The 19,126-nt window shown below is 44.7% G+C and overlaps 1 protein-coding gene across 1 annotated transcript; it reads right to left on the minus strand.

Moving 5' to 3' along the window:
- Positions 1–5,899: 5,899 nt before the first annotated feature.
- Positions 5,900–18,262, minus strand: mxra5b (matrix-remodelling associated 5b). Its single transcript, XM_063213289.1, has 7 exons — positions 17,811–18,262; positions 17,039–17,244; positions 16,220–16,349; positions 15,425–15,815; positions 11,044–15,108; positions 9,418–10,318; positions 5,900–8,803 (listed from the first exon to the last, which is right to left on the minus strand). Exons 2-7 carry the CDS (start codon positions 17,215–17,217, stop codon positions 6,883–6,885), a joined length of 7,587 nt encoding a protein of 2,528 aa, XP_063069359.1. The 5' UTR covers positions 17,218–17,244; positions 17,811–18,262; the 3' UTR covers positions 5,900–6,882.
- Positions 18,263–19,126: the final 864 nt, after the last annotated feature.

The following is a 19,126-nucleotide window of genomic DNA, read 5'->3' on the forward strand; positions in this document are numbered from 1 at the left end:
GGCGCTGCCGTGTCCAAATGGTGCACTGGATTACTACGTTGGCGACCCAGGTTCGATTCTGGCCCGGATCATTTGGCGATCCCTCCCCGTCTCTTTCTCCTCACTCATTTCCTGTATCTACTCCACTGTCCTGTCAGAAATAAAGGCAAAAAAACCCTAAAAATATATTATTAACAAAACAACTTGATAACCCTGATTTCAGGCATACACTGCAGCCTCAGCACATCATGATGTCTAGAGTTTATAGTTGGTGTTAGTATGATGTTATACAGTAGCCACGGATTCAGTCTCCAGGAAGTCAGAGTAAAGGCCGTTGTCTGTGGTGTCCTTAACAGGAGTCCGTTTCTCGATTCTTGTCGTTGCTAACCGTCTTAAGTCGGTCTTGAGTTGGTCGTAAGTTGCTCTTGAGTTGGTCTTAAGTTGGTCTTAAGTTGGTCTTAAGTTGGTCTTTAGACGCAAGACCAACTTAAGAACAACTTAAGAACAACTTAAGAACAACTTAAGACCAACTCAAGACCTTGGTTACAACGTTGGTCTTAAGAACGAACAAAATGGCTAAAGTCGTTAGCAAAGGCACTGTCGAGAAACGACCCCCTGAGTAGCAGGGAGAGATGGATGTGCAAAAGCAGGACACAGACTGACAGCAGGGGTCTTTCATTTAAGATAAACAGTGATGTTGAAGTAAAGGCTGTCATCATAAAAAATGTTTTAACAGTGACCTACTGTACTCAGCCGAAGGGGCAGTTCTTCTCTCGCAATCCAGATGTTCCAACCAAAGCCACTCCAGTGTGTTTCCACTGTTTTGAGTAATAGCTCTCTGGACCATGATTTTAACACACAATTTCTTGTAGTGGACAAGTTGAAAGTTTCCACCGGCTCCTCCCCAATCCTGACCTATTTCCTCAGCGCAAATTGTGACTAGCGAGCTGTCTCAAAGAAAGTAGCCTACAAGGGAGGCTGAGAGCTGCAGCTTAGATTAACATTATCAGAGTCATTATTCGATTACGATGGTGCATACCTTAATGTCAATGCCAATTTAAAGGGTAGTTTCCATTTTTTTCATTTGGTATACACCTGTATTATGGTCTGTTTTGGAACTGCACTAAAGTTATTTTCCCAATGATTTTAATAACGATGCTGAATAAAGAAAACATATAAAGAAAATGTGTACAGCATTTTGGTATGTTATGGTACAACCCACTACCCTACCACAAAGGAGCTTGCATGCCCATGGGGACCCAAGTTCAAGTCCGGCCGGGGTCATTCCAGAGCCCTACCCCATCTCTCTCTCCTAGTCTCCCCCTGTTATAATCTATATTGTCCCATCCTAACGTGCACACACTCACACTCACACACACACACACACACACACACACACACACACACACACACACACACACACACACACACACACACACACACACACACACACACACACACACACACACACACACACACACACACACACACACACACACAATCATTTTAAAATGCTTGGCCCAAATACAGTAAGTGAGGTCAGAACAGCCCTGTGCTCTTCCTGATGCAAAACAGAGCAAAGTATACCCCCTCCACCCCCATCTGTGCTTTCTCTGCCTCAGCCGACTGTTAACGTCGAACTTCATAACTTTTGTTTGTTCTGCTGTAATGCTAGGTAATGGAAGCCTGGTGTCCGAAAGATGCTAGGATGCCTTGTGCAGGTTCACACGGGGTCATCATCACATATGACACACTCCAGCACAAAGTGAGATCAGAGATGCAATATTCCAATATGTGACCTTGGGTCCTCCACTTGTGCTTGTGGCCTCATACCAGGAAGTAATACGTTGTGATGACATCACTGACAACAGCACTATATTTCAATATCTTGCAAAAGCTCAATTGTAAAGTAATTTTCTCAATAGTGAATGAAGAATAGTCCCCCAAAAATTGTTGTGGCTAAGCTGACAGCGGGGAAACTTAAAGCGATGGTTTGGAGTAGAATCACCCTAATGCCATTTGAACCGTGACACCCATCCACCTTTACACCCGAAGTGTTTTCTGCCGCAGGCTTACATCAACAGAGTTGCCGTGTTATTCGATGTTTATTCCGGTTAGCTTGACTCAAGCGCATATGGATACTGGGCACCGTCTCCAAACTTTCCCCACAAAAATAACATGTCATGACACCAAACTTCTGCAGTAGCACAAATATGGTCTGTACTCACGAAACGAAGCATTTGGAAGTTTGGAAATAGTCCAGGAGTTTATTATTATCAACACAAGCCGAATAGCTTCTCTGCTGCTAAAGCTGCGCCAACGTTACTTCCGTCATATAAGACAAGCATGTAAGAGTCCTCAACGAAGCTCATAATATGCACAATGAAAAGTGAATTCAGCATCAGTATTGATAACGAAAATCCTTGTCTAATTGATAGTAGGTAAGATTTGAAATATCTTTTAAGTATTGCCTTGAAAATATAAGCCTTAATCACAATTCAGTGAAAACTTTTTTAACACTCTCGTCTGGAAGTTTGTTGAAGACTTTTACGGGCTTGTCTCATATGACGGAAGTAACGTTGGCACAGCTTTAGCAGCAGAGAAGCTATTCAGCTTGTGTTGATAATACTAAACTCCTGGACTATTTCCAAACTTCCAAATGCTTCGTTTCGTGAGTACAGACCATATTTGTGCTACTGCAGAAGTTTGGTGTAATGACATGTCATTTTTGTGGGGAAAGTTTGGAGACGGTGCCCAGTATCCATATGCGCTTGAGTCAAGCTAACCGGAATAAACATCGAATAACACGGCAACTCTGTTGATGTAAGTCTGCGGCAGAAAACACTTCGGGTGTAAAGGTGGATGGGTGTCACGGTTCAAATGGCATTAGGGTGATTCTACTCCGAACCATCGCTTTAATTGTTTTGTCCACGGAGACGGGACATCAGCAAAACTTGAGGCCATAAGTATGACAAGCACAAGTGGAGGACGCAAGGTCGCATATAGGAATGCACCCTCCAGGAGCATCTGTCTCTATCAGGCACAAGGCTGTGCAATCGCTGCATAACTGTTTACCGTAATGTGGGCCACAGTGTGTGGCATCCTCTTCTGGCATCCCAGGGCTGGATTGGCTCATCTCTATTTCGTAATAACAATAGGAATGCTGCAAATTGATCAAAGACCTCGCAAGTCAACACAAACACTGAGACAAAGCAGACAAGAATGCAATTCGCTCCATGTGGATAACAAAGCCATGTGAGTCTTGTTACTTTGTTACATCATTATTCAAAATGTAATCTTTATACTGACAGAAAACCCACAAAGTCACTAAGTATTTCTGTGATTTATTCTTTTTATTCTTTTATCCTTATTATTTATATTCTGTTATTCTGCAAATAGCTATAAACGTTTTCAACCTAAGTACTTAACTACAGTTTGCCACAAAGGATGGGACTATTGCAGCAGAAAGTGTGTCACTATGGGCCTCTCCTCGCTCACCCATTGGCAGTCCGAGGTTGCCGCCATTTCTCACAGCTGTTTCTGACATGGACTCTGTAATTTATTGCTGAGCGTTTGCTCCGAAACCCTTCATTTTACACAAAAGCCGCCCACGCATCTCTACTCACTCTTTCCAATTTATTGCAACAAGGCTGCTTGTCCAGTCGAAACAGCTGTCCTCCTCTTTTACCGCCTTGAGGGAGGGCGTGGAGTGGAGAAGAAGAGAAAGTCGAAAGAGATGTGTCACCCACACTGCCTCCCTAGACTCTTTAAGTGCCCCTCCTTCCTATTACTTGCTCTCATGTGGACAGGGCTGGACTGGCCATCTGGCATAGCAGACATTTCCCGGTGGGCCCCGCACCCTCGTAGGCTCCTATTTTCAGGAATGTAAAAAAAGTGGGTTTTTTTTTTTACACTTCTGAAAATCGCAGCCCACGAGGGTGCAGCGTTCACTGGTGTGTCAGTTCTGTGCCGCTAATTATGAGGGGGCCCTATGAGCCAAAAGTGCCCCGGCCCTATTTCTCCCCTAGTCCAGCCCTAAGCCCTAGTGCCCCTCCTTCCCATTGCTTACTCTCATGTGCATGCTGCTGTCACGGCTAATTGAACGTATTGCTATAAAAGGGGTAACACCCAGCCGTGTATCTTTTCACCACTGGTGATGTAGCTGAATCACACATACAGTACTGTATACACTTCGGATCTTCAATACTGTATGCACTGCCCTTCCTCTTTTTTTTAGGGATTTTATGCCTTTATTTTGACAGGACAGTGGAGGAGAGATAGGAAATGAGTGGGGAGAGAGAGAGAGAGAGAGATGGGGAAGGATTGGCAAATGACCCAGGCCGGAGGGCCACGGCAGGGCTTGTACGCCACTTTCAAGAGCATGGTTGTCATGACCAGGGGTCTATAGCAGCAAATACTGAAATAGGCCCTATGTACAATAAGCTCCAATGGACCCCCACCCCAGACATGTACACAGTAAATGTCGTGGTGTTAATTCAACACTTACAGAGTTCATTTAAGTCCAAATGGACTCAAATGAACTCTCTAAGTGTTAAATGAGCACTGCAGAATTTACTGTGTATAATGAATTGGACTCTGTGTGAAGCGCCTGCATACATTGGGCCCTGGTATGGTGACTCAGCAACACTTCACCCAGTCGTCATGACATTTGTTTTGCACGAATCAGCTATATGCAGTGTCTCCTCTATCAAGTTACAGCTTATACTGTATGTTGCAGTGTGGAAGGTTTGGGATTTACAATGAGACAACAATTCACAGACGTAACTCACGGAACTAAGTCCAGTCAATAGTACTATTGGCAACATTCAGTGGTGTAGTCTACGTAGAACACTTGAAATTGATTTATCCATTGTTTAGAATAGCATAAATATACTGTATACAGTATATGCCCACTTCAAAAAATGCTCGAATATACAGCATACCCACTTCAAAAAAAGTAGACTACACTGCTGGCAACATTGTACCATTGTACCTGGGCGGGCAGGCATCCTACCCAACTGTATCGCAGGGCTCTCCTAGTCCTAACAGATGACCGAACATCCCTGACATGTTAATGTCATCATGGAAAATGAAGGGAATGCGCCCTGCAGGCACATCAGTAATTAAGATTTCACCCTATGGGATTACATTTCAGTGTGTGAGAGGCAAGTAAGGGAAAGCTATTAGATGCAAATCAGAACGGCTAAATGGCCCAGTGACCTGACTAGGAGGGATGGGAACTGGTGTCTGCTAGCTGAATTTGGGAAGACACTGTCCTTATGTTAACCAGTCTCACAGGACCGGCTCGCCTCGCCTCATTGACCATACGTCTGGAAGATATGCATGTATTTCCTGCCCTCTGTCTTCAGGGAAAAGGCATACAAGTGCCTTTCGCTGGGGTGCATTTCTCGAAACCATAGTTGCTAACTTCATTGGCTGCTTTGTTGTTTGCAGTACTTTTTCCCATTCGCAACTACCCAAGTTGCTAACTGGCTAACAACTGTGCTTTCGACAAATGCACCCCTGACCTGAATTGTATGACATGGATGTCACTGTCAGGTCAAGTCATTATTCCGTAGAAAGCTGTTGGCACAATTTATGAAAGTCAAAGTAGTTTGCACGCAACTTGTGATAAAAATGGCTTAATATTGGTTGTTGTATTCACATACAACCTTAAAAAGCACAAACCAATGATGGAGGTCAGGTAACTAATAAACATTTGTTCGAAAATGTATTCTGGTATTTTTGTTGGCAATCGAACTATTCTATAAAAGCAATACATATGACCCTTGTGGTCGGGAGGGTGCTAACTGACATCCTCCCGGGTGTGATTGCCGACGGCACAAAAGAGCAACAGTGACCGTAATGAAGCGTACATGAAGATACTAGTTCACATATTGTATTAAAATATCACATTTATTATTGAAAAATGTTTGCAGTAGTAGAAAAGCGACTGACCACTGTTGTGGTCCAATTAAAATGATCACACTTTGTCTTTAAAACAGTTTTTGGCATGTAGGAAACGATAAGTTGGAGAAATGATCCAAAAAAGGTATTTCAACGGATCATTTTGATATGCTCATGAATGAGTAATGTTCATTTTGCTTTTCATATGAAGCTGTTTAAAGTAGTTACTGTATGTCCATTAATAAATGAAAATGTTTCACAAGTCTTGCAAAGACAAATAATTTAAGAAAATACATGTGTTTAATGCTTTGAAACACAAACACTAGAAAAATAAAATATAAAAAACAGAATATAAGGGTGTCTGTGTGAATTATCTGACAAACCTTGAAGCTTATTACAACACACACACACACACACACACACACACACACACACACACACACACACACACACACACACACACACACACACACACACACACACACACAGACATACACACACACACACACACACACACACACACACACACACACACACACACAAGAGCTGGTCTCTTAAACAATAAAACTCAAATTCCCTTCTTTACGTAACAAATACATAGTCAATTTGTATCATAATAAGGTATTAGTTGACAAAAGGTAAAGGTAAAATCAAATAATGCATTTGAGCAGTTAATTCTGAAGGACACTGGACAAAATAAGTTACAATTTTGTTCCCTGGTGTCACCAATTCAAAATGTTTAGTTTTGGCATCCGAATTCCCAGACACAAAATGCAGTAATTCAATTTTAATTTAGTAGAGATCAGTACAGAACATCTACAGAACATTTACAGAAGTGTAAACAGGTGCATGTTTTTTTCCCCCTGACATACACTACCACATGGATATTCCTTAAATATTGAAAGACTCAACGAACTCAGGTGTGTGAACAGTATCGTGTGCACCAAAATTACGCAGTTTTCTGGGCATGTAAAAAAAATGAAATATTTGTAACCATTAAAAAACATGTAAGTATGTTGACTTGGTGTCACTCCCTACAACATTTTTGGCAGTGCACTTATAGAACCCAGTGTCTCTGCTGGATGGGTTCTGAATGACTAGGGAACCTTGTGGATGAAGGTACTTATTACCATAGACCCGCGGCTGAGAGCCAGCTTTGAAAAGAGTTTTATCGGGCATTTCCCAGGACACATCAGCCTTGGGAATCCCGATGACCATGCAGTTCAGCTGAATGGCAACACCGGGCCTGGCGTACGTCACCGCCGCGGGGCCGTTTGTGATACGCGGTGGATAAGCAATGACGATCACAGGCACGGACAGCACAGATGTGCCGTGCTCATTGGTTGACTTGCACTGGTATGTCCCCCTGTCGTAAACGGAGGCCTGCTGCACCAGAAGGGTTCCGTTTTCCAGAACCGTGTAGCGTCCCATTGTCTGTGGTCTGGTGAGCACGACGCCACTTGGCAGACTCCACGTCACCTTAGGGTAGGGGTGCCCTTTGGAGAGACAGTTCAAGCGCAGGTTTTCCCCGTTTATAATGCTTACCAGTGAGTTGTATTTGTTGTTGATATCAGGCTTCTTTCCTGACTGCACTATGACAGTACGCTCAACAAACCCAGCAGAATTTCTACCGACACAACGGTAGCGACCTATCTCTGATGGGGTTGGGTTTTTAATGAGAAGGCTGCCGTCGGGCTTGTGGTGGTATCTGAAAATGCTTGTGCCACTGGTGATGGTTGTGCTGTTGGGGAGAATCCAGGTCACCTCGGGCGTCGGCCGGCCTTCAATGCTACAGTTCAAAGTCAGGGAAACGCCACTGGTGAGAGACACCGTTTCTGACGCTGGGCTCTTCAACTTGGGTTTCTCCACCTCATCGACGACATCCAGGGACACCTGTAAGCGTGCCTCCCCTCCCTCGTTACGTGCGATGCAGAGTAGCTGGACGGAGTCGGTCGTCCTCAGAGAACGGATGTCCAGCGTCCCATTGCGGTGCACTGTGATTCTGCTGCCGTAGTACGGGGCGGGCAGCACCACATTCTCGGGCAACACCCACATGACCCGCGGCACCGGGGTGCCCTCCGCTTTGCAGTGGAGCAACATGCGCTGGTCCCTCATGGCAGTCTCGTGAGAGGAGCTGACTGACTGGTTCAGCCCATTGATGATGGGAGGTGAGACGAGAACATCCACCGTCACAGACTTCCTGTCCATGCCTGCTGTGTTTCTCGCCATGCACGTGTAGGTGCCGTTGTCTAACCTCTGCACTTTCTGAACGAGCAGAGTCCCGTCTGACCGCAGCTGGTATTTGTCTGAGACGGGGGGTACGATACGGCTGGTGGGAGAGAGCCACGTGACGGTGGGAGTCGGCTCCCCTTTGGCACTGCATGCGAGCGCCACCGTATCCCCATAGTTCACTTTGACGATTTCATGGCTTTTATTCCTGATGACTGGGGGAGCAGCCACGACCTTGACGTGAACCCTCATCTCGTCCTTGCCAAGTCGGTTCTCGGCGTAGCATGTGTAGTCCCCCTCCTCTCTCATTCCCACCTCATTAAAGTAAAGGGTGCCGTTGTCGAAAAGCACATACCTTCTGGTGCGCACCGTGGCTCCGCTATCGTCCGCTTGCATAACGCTGTTAATCATAGTTCCATCTGGCAAACTCCACCTGATCTCCGGATTGGGGAGGCCGGAGGCGATGCAATCTACTTTCAAGTCTCCTCCGTAGGAGACCTTTTTCTGGCTGCTCCCTTGCTGCTTTGCTTCGATCTTGGCCGCCTTCATCATCACATTGGCCTTGAGGAGCACGTAGTCGTCCCCCATTTTGTTTCTGGCAACGCACAAGTAGTCTCCTTCGTCTTTATCGGTCACATCCTGAATTAATAATGTGCCATTGGCGTAGACTTTCATCCGGCGATCAAAGCTGAAAAACATGAAGATAATGAAAATGTGTTAAATTAAGTAGAAATACTGCACACCATAAAGGATATCAAACTATGAAACTAACTTAAAATTAATCTATTTAAACAAAAACTGTCCTAATATACACATGTCAGTTTCATACATTGAATGTATCGATAACAATTACACTATTTTAAATAAAACTACTGTATGTCTTATAGAGATGCACCGGATCCTGATTTTTAGGATCCTGCCGGATACCGGATCCACTGCTTAAGATCCTGCCGGATCCGGAACCGGATACCGGATCCTACGAAAGGGTTGAAACACATAGCCTACTCACACACGTGGGCCCTTTTTATCACGTTGGCTCAAACTATTTTGACTGAAAAGCCTCGGCTACCGGATCCTGGATCTTGGATCCTGGAACCGGATCCGGAACCCGTGAAAAACCCTATTATCCTGCCGGATCCGGAGCCGGATCTTGGATCCGGAGCCGGATCTTGGATCCGGTGCATCTCTAATGTCTTACTATGCACATGTCAGCTTCATACATTCAATGTATCAATACACTTCTTCATCTGACTTCAGAAATGATCTGATACTGCAAATGTTGGTCTTTAGAGTTGAACACACCTGTAATGAGCGTCTATTAATTTCTTGGACGGGGTCCTCCAGACAATCCTCGGAGGTGGGTCACCAGAGGCCCTGCAGTCTAGCAGCAGTGTCTCTCCATACAAGACATCCGTGCTTTGAGGAGACGTGGAGGTGATTTTAGCGGTAGCCGTGTTCTTTTTCACCACAAGGCTCACTGTCCTTCTTGCGGCCCCAACTGTGTTAATGGCCATGCACTCGTAGCTTCCAGAGTCCTTACCGGACAGATTGCGAATGTACAGCGTTCCGTTTGGGAAGACAAACATATTTCCCTTGACAAACTGCGACGGGCGTATCTGTGTGCCGTCAAAGACCGTCCAGCGTATGGCTGGCTGGGGCGCCCCCTTGGCGCTGCAGTTGATGAAGACGGCCTGGCCCTCCAGGACGGTTAAGTTCTCATGAAGAGGCTGCTGTATCATTGGAGGAAGTGCAGCGATGTGTAAGCGCACCGAGAGCGTGTCGGCCCCGGCCACGTTGCTGGCTATGCATTTATAAATCCCTCGGTCCGGGTAGTTGACCTGCTTGACCTGCAGAGTTCGGTTGGGTAGAAGCATGACGCGCTGCTCCGTCGTGCTCACTGTATGCAGCACAGACTTGTCAGGCAGGACCCAGGTGATGTGTGGCTCGGGCAGACCCTGGGCGCGGCACTCTAGATTGGTGTTTTCCCCAAGGTACACGGTCACGTCACGGTGCCTCGGGTTGATCACTTTGGGCTGTTGAGCCAAGACAAACAGTGTGATCGTCATCTTATCCACGCCGTAAAGGTTCTGGGCTGTGCAAAGATATTGGCCTCGGTCCTGAAGCTGCACATCACGGATGACAAAGGTCCCGTTGGGCAGCACTTCAAACCTCTGCAGCTGACTGTTGGCCGACATGATAGCACCTGGAACAAAATGACACAAAAAACAAAACAACATTGTTTATTTTCATGAAGCTGAGATTCATGGTCCAATAAATGTCCAATAAATGTGAGCTTTGGTTTAAGTAATACATTTTTAATGAAGGAATGCCTTTTTATTTTTTCCTTTGTGATGAATTGGTTATGACTCCTGCACAAAACCCATGTATCTGTAGGCAAAAAAAGAGGCTTAAACAAAGCTTTTTCGTATTAAGATATAGCTTTGTTTTACATAATTGTGATATTAATGGCCTCTGTTTGAACCACAGTTAAAGCTAAGAGATCAAAAGATTTACTGGATCCACAATTTCCTACCACCGATGTATCTTTTGGGTAATGACAGATATGTTTTACAGTCCTCAGCCTCATGGGAAAATAAGAGGAAAATGTGTTCTTTTCCACTGGCTGTCCACTCAGAAGTTATTGCTATCATTATATTTTATATTATGTTTACTTAGATAACACTTTATTTTAATGGTTTACTATTACAGTGGATCTACCACATTAGGTACAGTGAAATAATCAGTGTAGCAATATTTAATACCATGTAATACCAGTGTAATACCATGTACCAACCCTAACCCTAACCCTAATCCTAGATGTAAGTACAAAATTACACTGGTATTACATGGTATTCATGGTATTAAAATATTGTTACACTAGTTATTATTTAGTTATTATTACACTGTAACAAACAGGTGCGCCCCTACCTGTAGAAACTTTAGTCCATGTCAGGAACGGCTTGGGTTCGCCTACGGCATCACAGGGAAGCGACACATTTGTAGATGCATTGACTATAAATGTGTAGATGTTGCTGGTGGTAATCTTTGGCTTTACTTTTAGTCCAGGCACTGCGGCAGGCCTTTGAGGAGACCTGTTGTATGTGTTGGAAGAAAATACTGTGTTGGAGTGTCGAGAGTTTGTTGAACTTTGATTTGTTTGATGTGGAGGAGCGTTGAATTTTGATGAAGAGGGTGTCTTAAAGACAGTTGGCGGAGCAGTTGAAGTTTTGGTCACAGCTGGAGAGGTAATGAGTGGCTTTGCGATTGTTGACCTTTCAACTTGTCCTTTTTTCTCTGGGGAAGTGGTGACAAATTGTATGCCTACTTGATCTACTATATCAGGCCTGCGAATGATGAATGGATTCTTATTGTTGGGGTAATACGTGTGTCTGTAAGTGCCTGGATGCCTTCCGCCGTCAGGAATATAGTTTTCTCCAGGATACTTTGAGCTCTGGCCTTCCCTGTTGCTATCAGGTAATGCTAAACTGGGCTGTGATCGGGACGAGGCTGATGTCGGCAGAACAGCCCTTTTAGGAGCAGACTTTGTTGTCGTTGGGGTTTTAGACATTAACATAGTCTTTGGTTTTGTTGTGTCATCCATTGTGGTTATTGGTTCAGTGGTAGTCTCTCTGATGTGTTTTTGTTCAAAACTGCTCTCTTGTTTGGGCTGTGGTGTATTTGCTCTCGTTTCACCTGCCACGGGTGTCTCAGCAATGGGGGAGACGATGTTGGGCTCATGCCAAGAGGGTGAAATATGAAACTGTGTCGAGATCTGAGAAGATTCTGTATCTATTAGTACAGGTGATGCTGCCTCTTCAGTTTCCCTAGGTGCTGTTTTTGGAGGAATGGTTGTGGAGATGTATGGCATATTCTCTTCCAGGTGCTTGATATTGTAATTGTGGCTTACAGTCTGACTGACTGCTGTGCCTCTGATGTCTACAAAATCTTCCTCTAGACCTAAGGGATGAGAGGTTGACTCTGTGGAAGCATGATTATCATTGTTAATCTCTGATTGTGGTGATGCAGCATCGCTTGTTGTGTAGCTCTCAGTTGTGACATGCTCACTAATGTTGATCTCTGATTGTGGTGATGTAGCATCGGTTGTTGTGTAGCTCTGACTTGTGACTTGTTCTCTAATGCTTATCTCTGATTGTGGTGATGTAGCATCACTTGTTGTGTAGCTCTGAGTTGTCACATGTTCACTAAGCACTTCGTCCAGTTCCAAGTCTGCAGAGATGACTAACACGGACTCTTCATGGCCAGCCGCCATAGAGACAGATTTGTGACTTGGCGCGGTTGTAGTAGTAGTTGGGATTTCCACCACAGAAGCAGTGTGCTGGTGTCCTTGGGGGTTTCCCTGTGTTGTCACAAGTGACAGTAATGGTGAAGAAGTACTCTCTGGCGTAACAGGCTGCTTTCCCGACTCAGCATAATTAAGATTGAGCTGTTCCTGTCTTGTCAGTATTCCATCCGTGTGTAATGACAGAGTAGTCTCTGAGACAACAACTGCATTTTCAGTTAGAAGAGCAGTGCTAGATAATGTGCTAATGCTAACTTCTGGGGCTTCTGAAGATCTGACCGGCAATAAGGTGGTGGTAGTGGTGGTGGTGAAGGTTGCCGGTCGCTGTGGCTCCGGAGTAGTTCGACGTGGTGGTTGTGGTCTTTGTCTGAGTCTGTTTATCCGTCTCCTATTACCGAACCGTCTTCTTGAATTCCATGGGCTGTTTGGCCGAGATGGCGCTCCTTGTTTGGCAGATGTAGATGTAGATGGAGTAAGTGTGGTTTTGACAGAAGGTAAAGAGGTTGTGAACTTTGAAGTGAGGCTGACACCTTTATCATTCGTGTTTACCCCAGGAGTTTCTGATTCAGCTTCGATGGCAACCGACTTAAGTTTTGGGGTAGTAAGTGAAACAGTGACAGCCTGATTATTTTCCACTGTCACAATATGTGTTTTGTGCAGGCCATCGTCGTCTTCAATGTTTATGGCTTCAGGAGGAGCCCTTTGTGTGTTTGTATGGCCAGCTGCTGAGGTGGGATTCACAGCACTATCTAGCACAGAGTTTTGTGGTTTTACCACTGTGTTCAATTTAGGGGTTTGTAATTGGTAAATATCATTAGTCTGGTATGTTGTGTGAGCTGGGACTGTGACTGTTTGGTGTTGGGGAATTTGCGGAGGAATTTGAGGAGTGTTGCGGACATTTAATTCTTCTTTTGGCAGGTTAGTGTCATCTGGAGTTGATCCCTCAGTACTGTCAACAGGATCTGGCTTTCTTGAGTGGGAGGGCTCTTCAGGAGGTACTTCTGTCACCACTGCACTCATGTGAACAGGGCTAGGGGTAGTGGTTTTAGCAGCAGTCTGTTGACGAATTTTGGCTAAAATGGCTGCCCATTTTTGAGGATCTATCGGTGCTCCAGATTTTCTTCTTATCCCTGCACCATCCTGCCTATTTTGGCCGTTATATCCTTTTCGAATATGTTTTCTAGAGCCAGGCAGTCTTCGCTGAGGATATTGGTGTGGTTTTCCACGGAATCTAGCCTGGGGTATCCTTGTCCTGTTCCTACGAACACTGTTCAGATTATTTTGTCTTTTTTCCCAGTTCCCATAATCTCCCGAAGACTCATCCACATCCTCAATGAAAGCTTTTATTTTAGTGGAGACTCCTGCAGCAGACTGCGGCCTCATGGGGTACCGTTTCAGAGGCTGTAAGCCCCCCTCTCTTGGTGTGATTGTGACCTTGGATGCCAGAGTGTCTGACCCGTGCGAGTTAATAGCCACACACTTGTAATATCCATTGTTACTGAGCTGGCTGTGTGGCATAAACAGTGTTCCGTTGGCGAAAACGTACGCCTTTGACGAGTTGGCTCTAACGCTGGCTTTGCTCCCGTCCGGGAAAATCCAGTAAATGTCAGCGTCAGGGGCTGCAGAGGTGATGCATGGCAGGGATACAGGCTCTCCGACTGAGTGTGCTACCGCCGGGCCTGCCTTATCGCCTGGCGGTGGAGCCGAGGACTCCACCACGGCCAGGCGAAACGCTAGAAAGTCAAGATCGTTCTTCACCTCGGCAGTGCAGTAATACACCCCTGCATCAGTGTGGCTCAGTGCTTTTATGACCATCTTCCCATTGCTAGAGACTACAATCCTGCCGTCTGTGCTGGTGTGTGGCGCCCTCATTTTTGAACCGTCAGGCAGCAGCCAACTGACAGATGGGTGACCTGAACTTAGCACATTGCAGTCCATTTCCATTGTGCCCCTCGCTAAACCAGTCAGGGAAGTCTCGGTTTTGTTGTTGTGTTCGATAATAACCCATTCTCTCCGTTGTCGTCTGACCATTTCAGTCTCAAATTTGGAGGAAAAATGTGTCCCTAGGAAGAGCTTGACGTTTTTCCCAGTTGATTGGGGCCTGTTCAGTTGTAAGTTCATGGAGGACTGCATCAGCCAGGACGGCTCAGATATAACCCTGGCTTGCACTCCCGTATAGTAATACGCGTCCCTTTCCACATCTTGCCTGTACCTATAACTCAGCTTGGGCTGTTTACTCAGCATGATGTCTCTCTGTAGGTGGACAGGTGCCTCACTGTAGTACGCAATCAGCTTCCACAGCCTCTCATAATCCTCCCGCTCAATGGGGCAGTCCAGATTCAGGGAGAGAGTCATGTTAGCCGCAATCTGCTCAGAGTCCATTCCCCATCCAATTTTAGTGGAATCTCCCGGTGCCTCGATTCGACAGCTGAGATCCACTTTATTTCCATGCTCATCAGAAAGATTGAGTGTGATGTTTCCAAACGGCTGTCGTAACTGGTCTGTGGTCAGCAGTTCTTCACTTGGGCCGGGCTCCGAGGTGGGATCCGTCTCAGTGGAGGCGATACGGGGTCCTGAGCACGGGGGGTCCTCGAGGCCTGAAATGGTTTTGTTTGCCAGATGTTTTGGGGATGTGCACATTGGGCAGAGAAGCCCCTTAGGGTATGCTTTGTCCTTCTTACATTTCAGAACTCCTGAAAAAAAGAAAGGGGAACACTTGTTAAAATTTCACGAGTTTGTGAAAACGAGCCCAAAATCCCCTTGTACATCCAATTGTATTGTTATGCAGGGTGCTGGTGAATTACAGGTTCACAATTCAATAAAAAGGAAGACTCACTACACACCATTCATTTGTTTCCCAATAAATCATGCCAACAGAGCACATTTTAAAAGGCATTGTAAAAGTCTGCCAAAAGTATCCTTCAGTATATTGATAATTTAAATAAAATGTAATAATAATAATAATAATAATAATAATAATAATAATTAATGTAAACAATTTGTCCTTACCAGGATGACCAGCAATCCAATGCAAGAAAGGGTTCATTCTACAATCACAGCTCCAGGGATTGCCATAGATGAAGAGACTTTCCAGCTGCGGCATGGTTGTCAGCATGTTGTTAGGGAGGGTGGTGAGCAGGTTGTCAGCCAGGTGCAAGTGCTTGACGGTGGAGAGGGGAAACTGCTGCATCAGGGAGAAGGTGCTGAAGGTGGAGGGGTGGAGCTGCTGGAGGTGGTTGCCCTCCAAGTTGATGAGGCGCAAAGACGTCATGCCGTGGAATGCGTCCGGGTGGATGAACTCGATGCGGTTGTGGTCCAAGTGTAGTCTCATCAGGCCCGATAAGCCCACCAAGGTGTGTCCAGTGATCACTTTTACTTTGTTGTAACTCATTTTCAGGACCTGTAGGCAAAAAAGTATTTTCAGCTACTTTTGTATGTGTTGTGGAACCATTCAGATTTATACAGAGTATAGCACTGTAATATGTCAAATTATGTTACAGCTGTTTATTTATGAATTATATTTATGCCTTTTAAAAAAAACAGAGGCATTAGGATATACAGTACATTTAACAGCGGGGATGTACTACAAAAAAAGACTAACAGTGGCCCTGCCGTGGCCTAACGGTAGGGCACTGGGTTACTATGACGGCGACCCGGGTTCAGTTCCAACCTGGGTCATTTGCCAATCCTCCCCTCATCCCTCTCTCCCACTCACTTCCTGTCGCCTCTCATGTCCTCAAAATAAAGGTAAAAATGCCCTTAAATATATATATATATGTATATAATAAAAAAGACTAACTGTACCTGTAAGGACTCCAAATCCTTGAAGGCACCATGGGGGATTTTGTGGATGTCATTGCCATGCAACATTAGAAGGTCCAGTTTTCTTAATCCAGCAAATGAGCTTTCAGTTATCTCATTAATCGTGTTGAATCTGAAACAGAAAGAATATGACACATGCATTCATTCATTATGTGCTTGGTTTTGGTCAATATCCTGTTAAATGACTCAGTGCTTGTCTTATACCAACAAATATGTCTTCTACAGTATGGCAGCCCCCAGTTATTTTTTGAGATCCTGTGCAGAACATTGGACAATTAACATGGACTCTGAGTAATTTTCTTCTCAGGTTTTTTTGTTTTGTGTGTTTGTTTTATTTGTCTGCTCTTTTTTTGTCTATTTTGTATTCAATCCTTTATGTTGATTGTTTGGTATACACTTAAATAAACATTGGCAAAAAAAATAAAATGACATCGCAACACAAAAGTGTTTCAGAAGTCTTTTGGAAATTTTTCTTGCCTCCCGACCACAGTTAAAAGTCACAAATGTTAATTTTGATCCATGTAATTGTTGCGTCACAGAGCCTTCCTTAATGTGTAAGTAAGTCTACTACACAGTGCCGCAGAGCCTCGGCTGGGACCAGGAAAAAGTCCTCTGAAAGGGCCCCCAGCCCCATACCGTACACATTATGTAATGAGGACCCAATTCGGACCCCCCCCCCCCCCCCCTCTCTGGGCCTGGGACAACTGTCCCCTTTCTCCCCCCCTGTCAGCACCCCTGCTACTACTGTACAGTGCAGGTCACTGCAGTACCAGAATAGCTCACAAGGGACACTTGACTTACCCCAGATTCATGCGCTCCACCTCCCTGGGTATAGCAGCAGGCACTTTGAGCAGGGAGCGGAAGGTACAGTGCACTTCAGTCGGGAGGTAACAGGCACACGGGTGCGGACAGCACAGTCCCCCGCCCAGCAGAGCCTCCAGCAGCATCAGCACCAGCGGTAGTGTGGCAGAGGGGGGCATCTTAGAACTGGAGCTCTAATTACCATCCTGTTATTGCAACACACGCACGCACGCAGGAACACACACACACACACACACACACACACACACACACACACACACACACACACACACACACACACACACACACACACATATGTGATGCGCCACATGTAGGCCTTGGCCTTTAATTAGGCTATATTGATGGCAAACCTTTTTTTGGGACTAATTACAGTTATCATCATCATCATCATCATCATCATCATCATCATACTCATCATCATACTCATCATCACACAACTTTAAAAGTAAAAAAACTCAACCATTCCACTTAACACCTTACTGCATTTAAACTTAATCAGGAATAGTACCGTTGTCAGTTCAGTCGCCTATTTCACGTGTGATACTGGATAGATATAAACCCATGTAGCCTATTAGCCATATTTAATTAATTAATGCAACATTTCATTCAGACCTGCGTGGACAGGTCATTTTTTATTTCACCAAAGAATATCGGCCTGATGCCAATTGGACAACGAAATTGCAAAAGTGGAAACGTCTAAACAATGAATGAAGTGAATGTGCTTTCATTTGGGCACCACCATAAAACTCACCATAAAACAGTCGGGAGTCAGTAGATTATCTTATCTCGCAACCGTGTCAGCTCCAATTCCGTTCCAAAGTTATAGTCCTTCCATCTTCCTTAGTCCACTGTCGTAGGGTTTTCATTAAGAAAATATATCAGGAAAAAACGCCGAATAACCCTACGTTACCCACAATGTCTGCTGTACAGATGCCAAGTTCTTCAAAATGATCCGCCAATGTGTGCGTCTTGCTTCTGCAGCTGATGGGTCCTGATATTTCTCTTTGGGCAGGAATTCAAATGGAAAAAAATAAAATCAAGTAGAAATTCCGGAGATGGGCGACTTCTTTAATATTCCTTTTTCCACACAAAAAGCTAAATAGCAAGCTAAACAGCGCTTGCAAATCAGAGGTGTGAAACTTATGGGAAGGGGTGATATTTCCAGCTGCCACTTCGAGGGTGCAAGTCTTTTGTCCCACCGAGAGGTGGACTCACTCTGAAGATGATCATGACGTTCAGTCTGGAGAAAGCGCTCCGCTCACAGAGGAGGGGCCTAGCTCGCAAATAGCTCAATCTACCATCCTGCCAGTGCCAAGTAACCGCAATCATTATTGACACCGACCAACAACACAAGGTATGATAAACTAATGTGGACATCTAGTGGAATTACCCACTTCTAAACAAAAAAGTTGAGACTTAGGGCAGACAAACGGAATGAAACTTTTTTTTTCAATCTAACTCCATGACCTCTGGTCATTTGACACCATTTTACTATTAATACATCCAGCTAAGAATAAACCAATTGTGTCACGCCTAAAACAGTTTAAGAAGAAGTCCTGTTGGCTACCCATGTAGGGGAGGTATAAATGCATGTGACTTGCATGCTGGCTATTTGTGTTATTTCAGCAGCTAGGTAGTTGAGTTGAAGTATCCAATATCTATTCTTGTTTTTTTGTTTTCTTTACCCTACTCCAAAGGCCACCACAGCTTTATTAAAATGTTGTAGTAGGCTTTAGATAGTAAATTAATTTCTGTGGGCCAAATTACACAATATCTAATACACCCAAAGAACAGTGCAAGAAATGTTGTAGACGTATGATAGGCCTATGATAGTTAAACTTATTAATTTCTAATGTAGGCCTTATTGCACAATAGCTATAACACACCCAAAAACAGTGACACCATTGGCAAGAAATGTATTCATGCCTCCTAATTAATCCACCATTTATAATAGTTTAATAATGTAGCTACTCATATTGCATCACTTATGTCATGAACAAGCATGCTTCTCTCTTGATTCGTTGTTACCACTCATATTTGACACAGGCCATCCTTTGCCATCCTCAC

This window comes from Engraulis encrasicolus, chromosome 13 (assembly GCF_034702125.1).
Source record: "Engraulis encrasicolus isolate BLACKSEA-1 chromosome 13, IST_EnEncr_1.0, whole genome shotgun sequence".
NCBI lineage: Eukaryota > Metazoa > Chordata > Actinopteri > Clupeiformes > Engraulidae > Engraulis > Engraulis encrasicolus.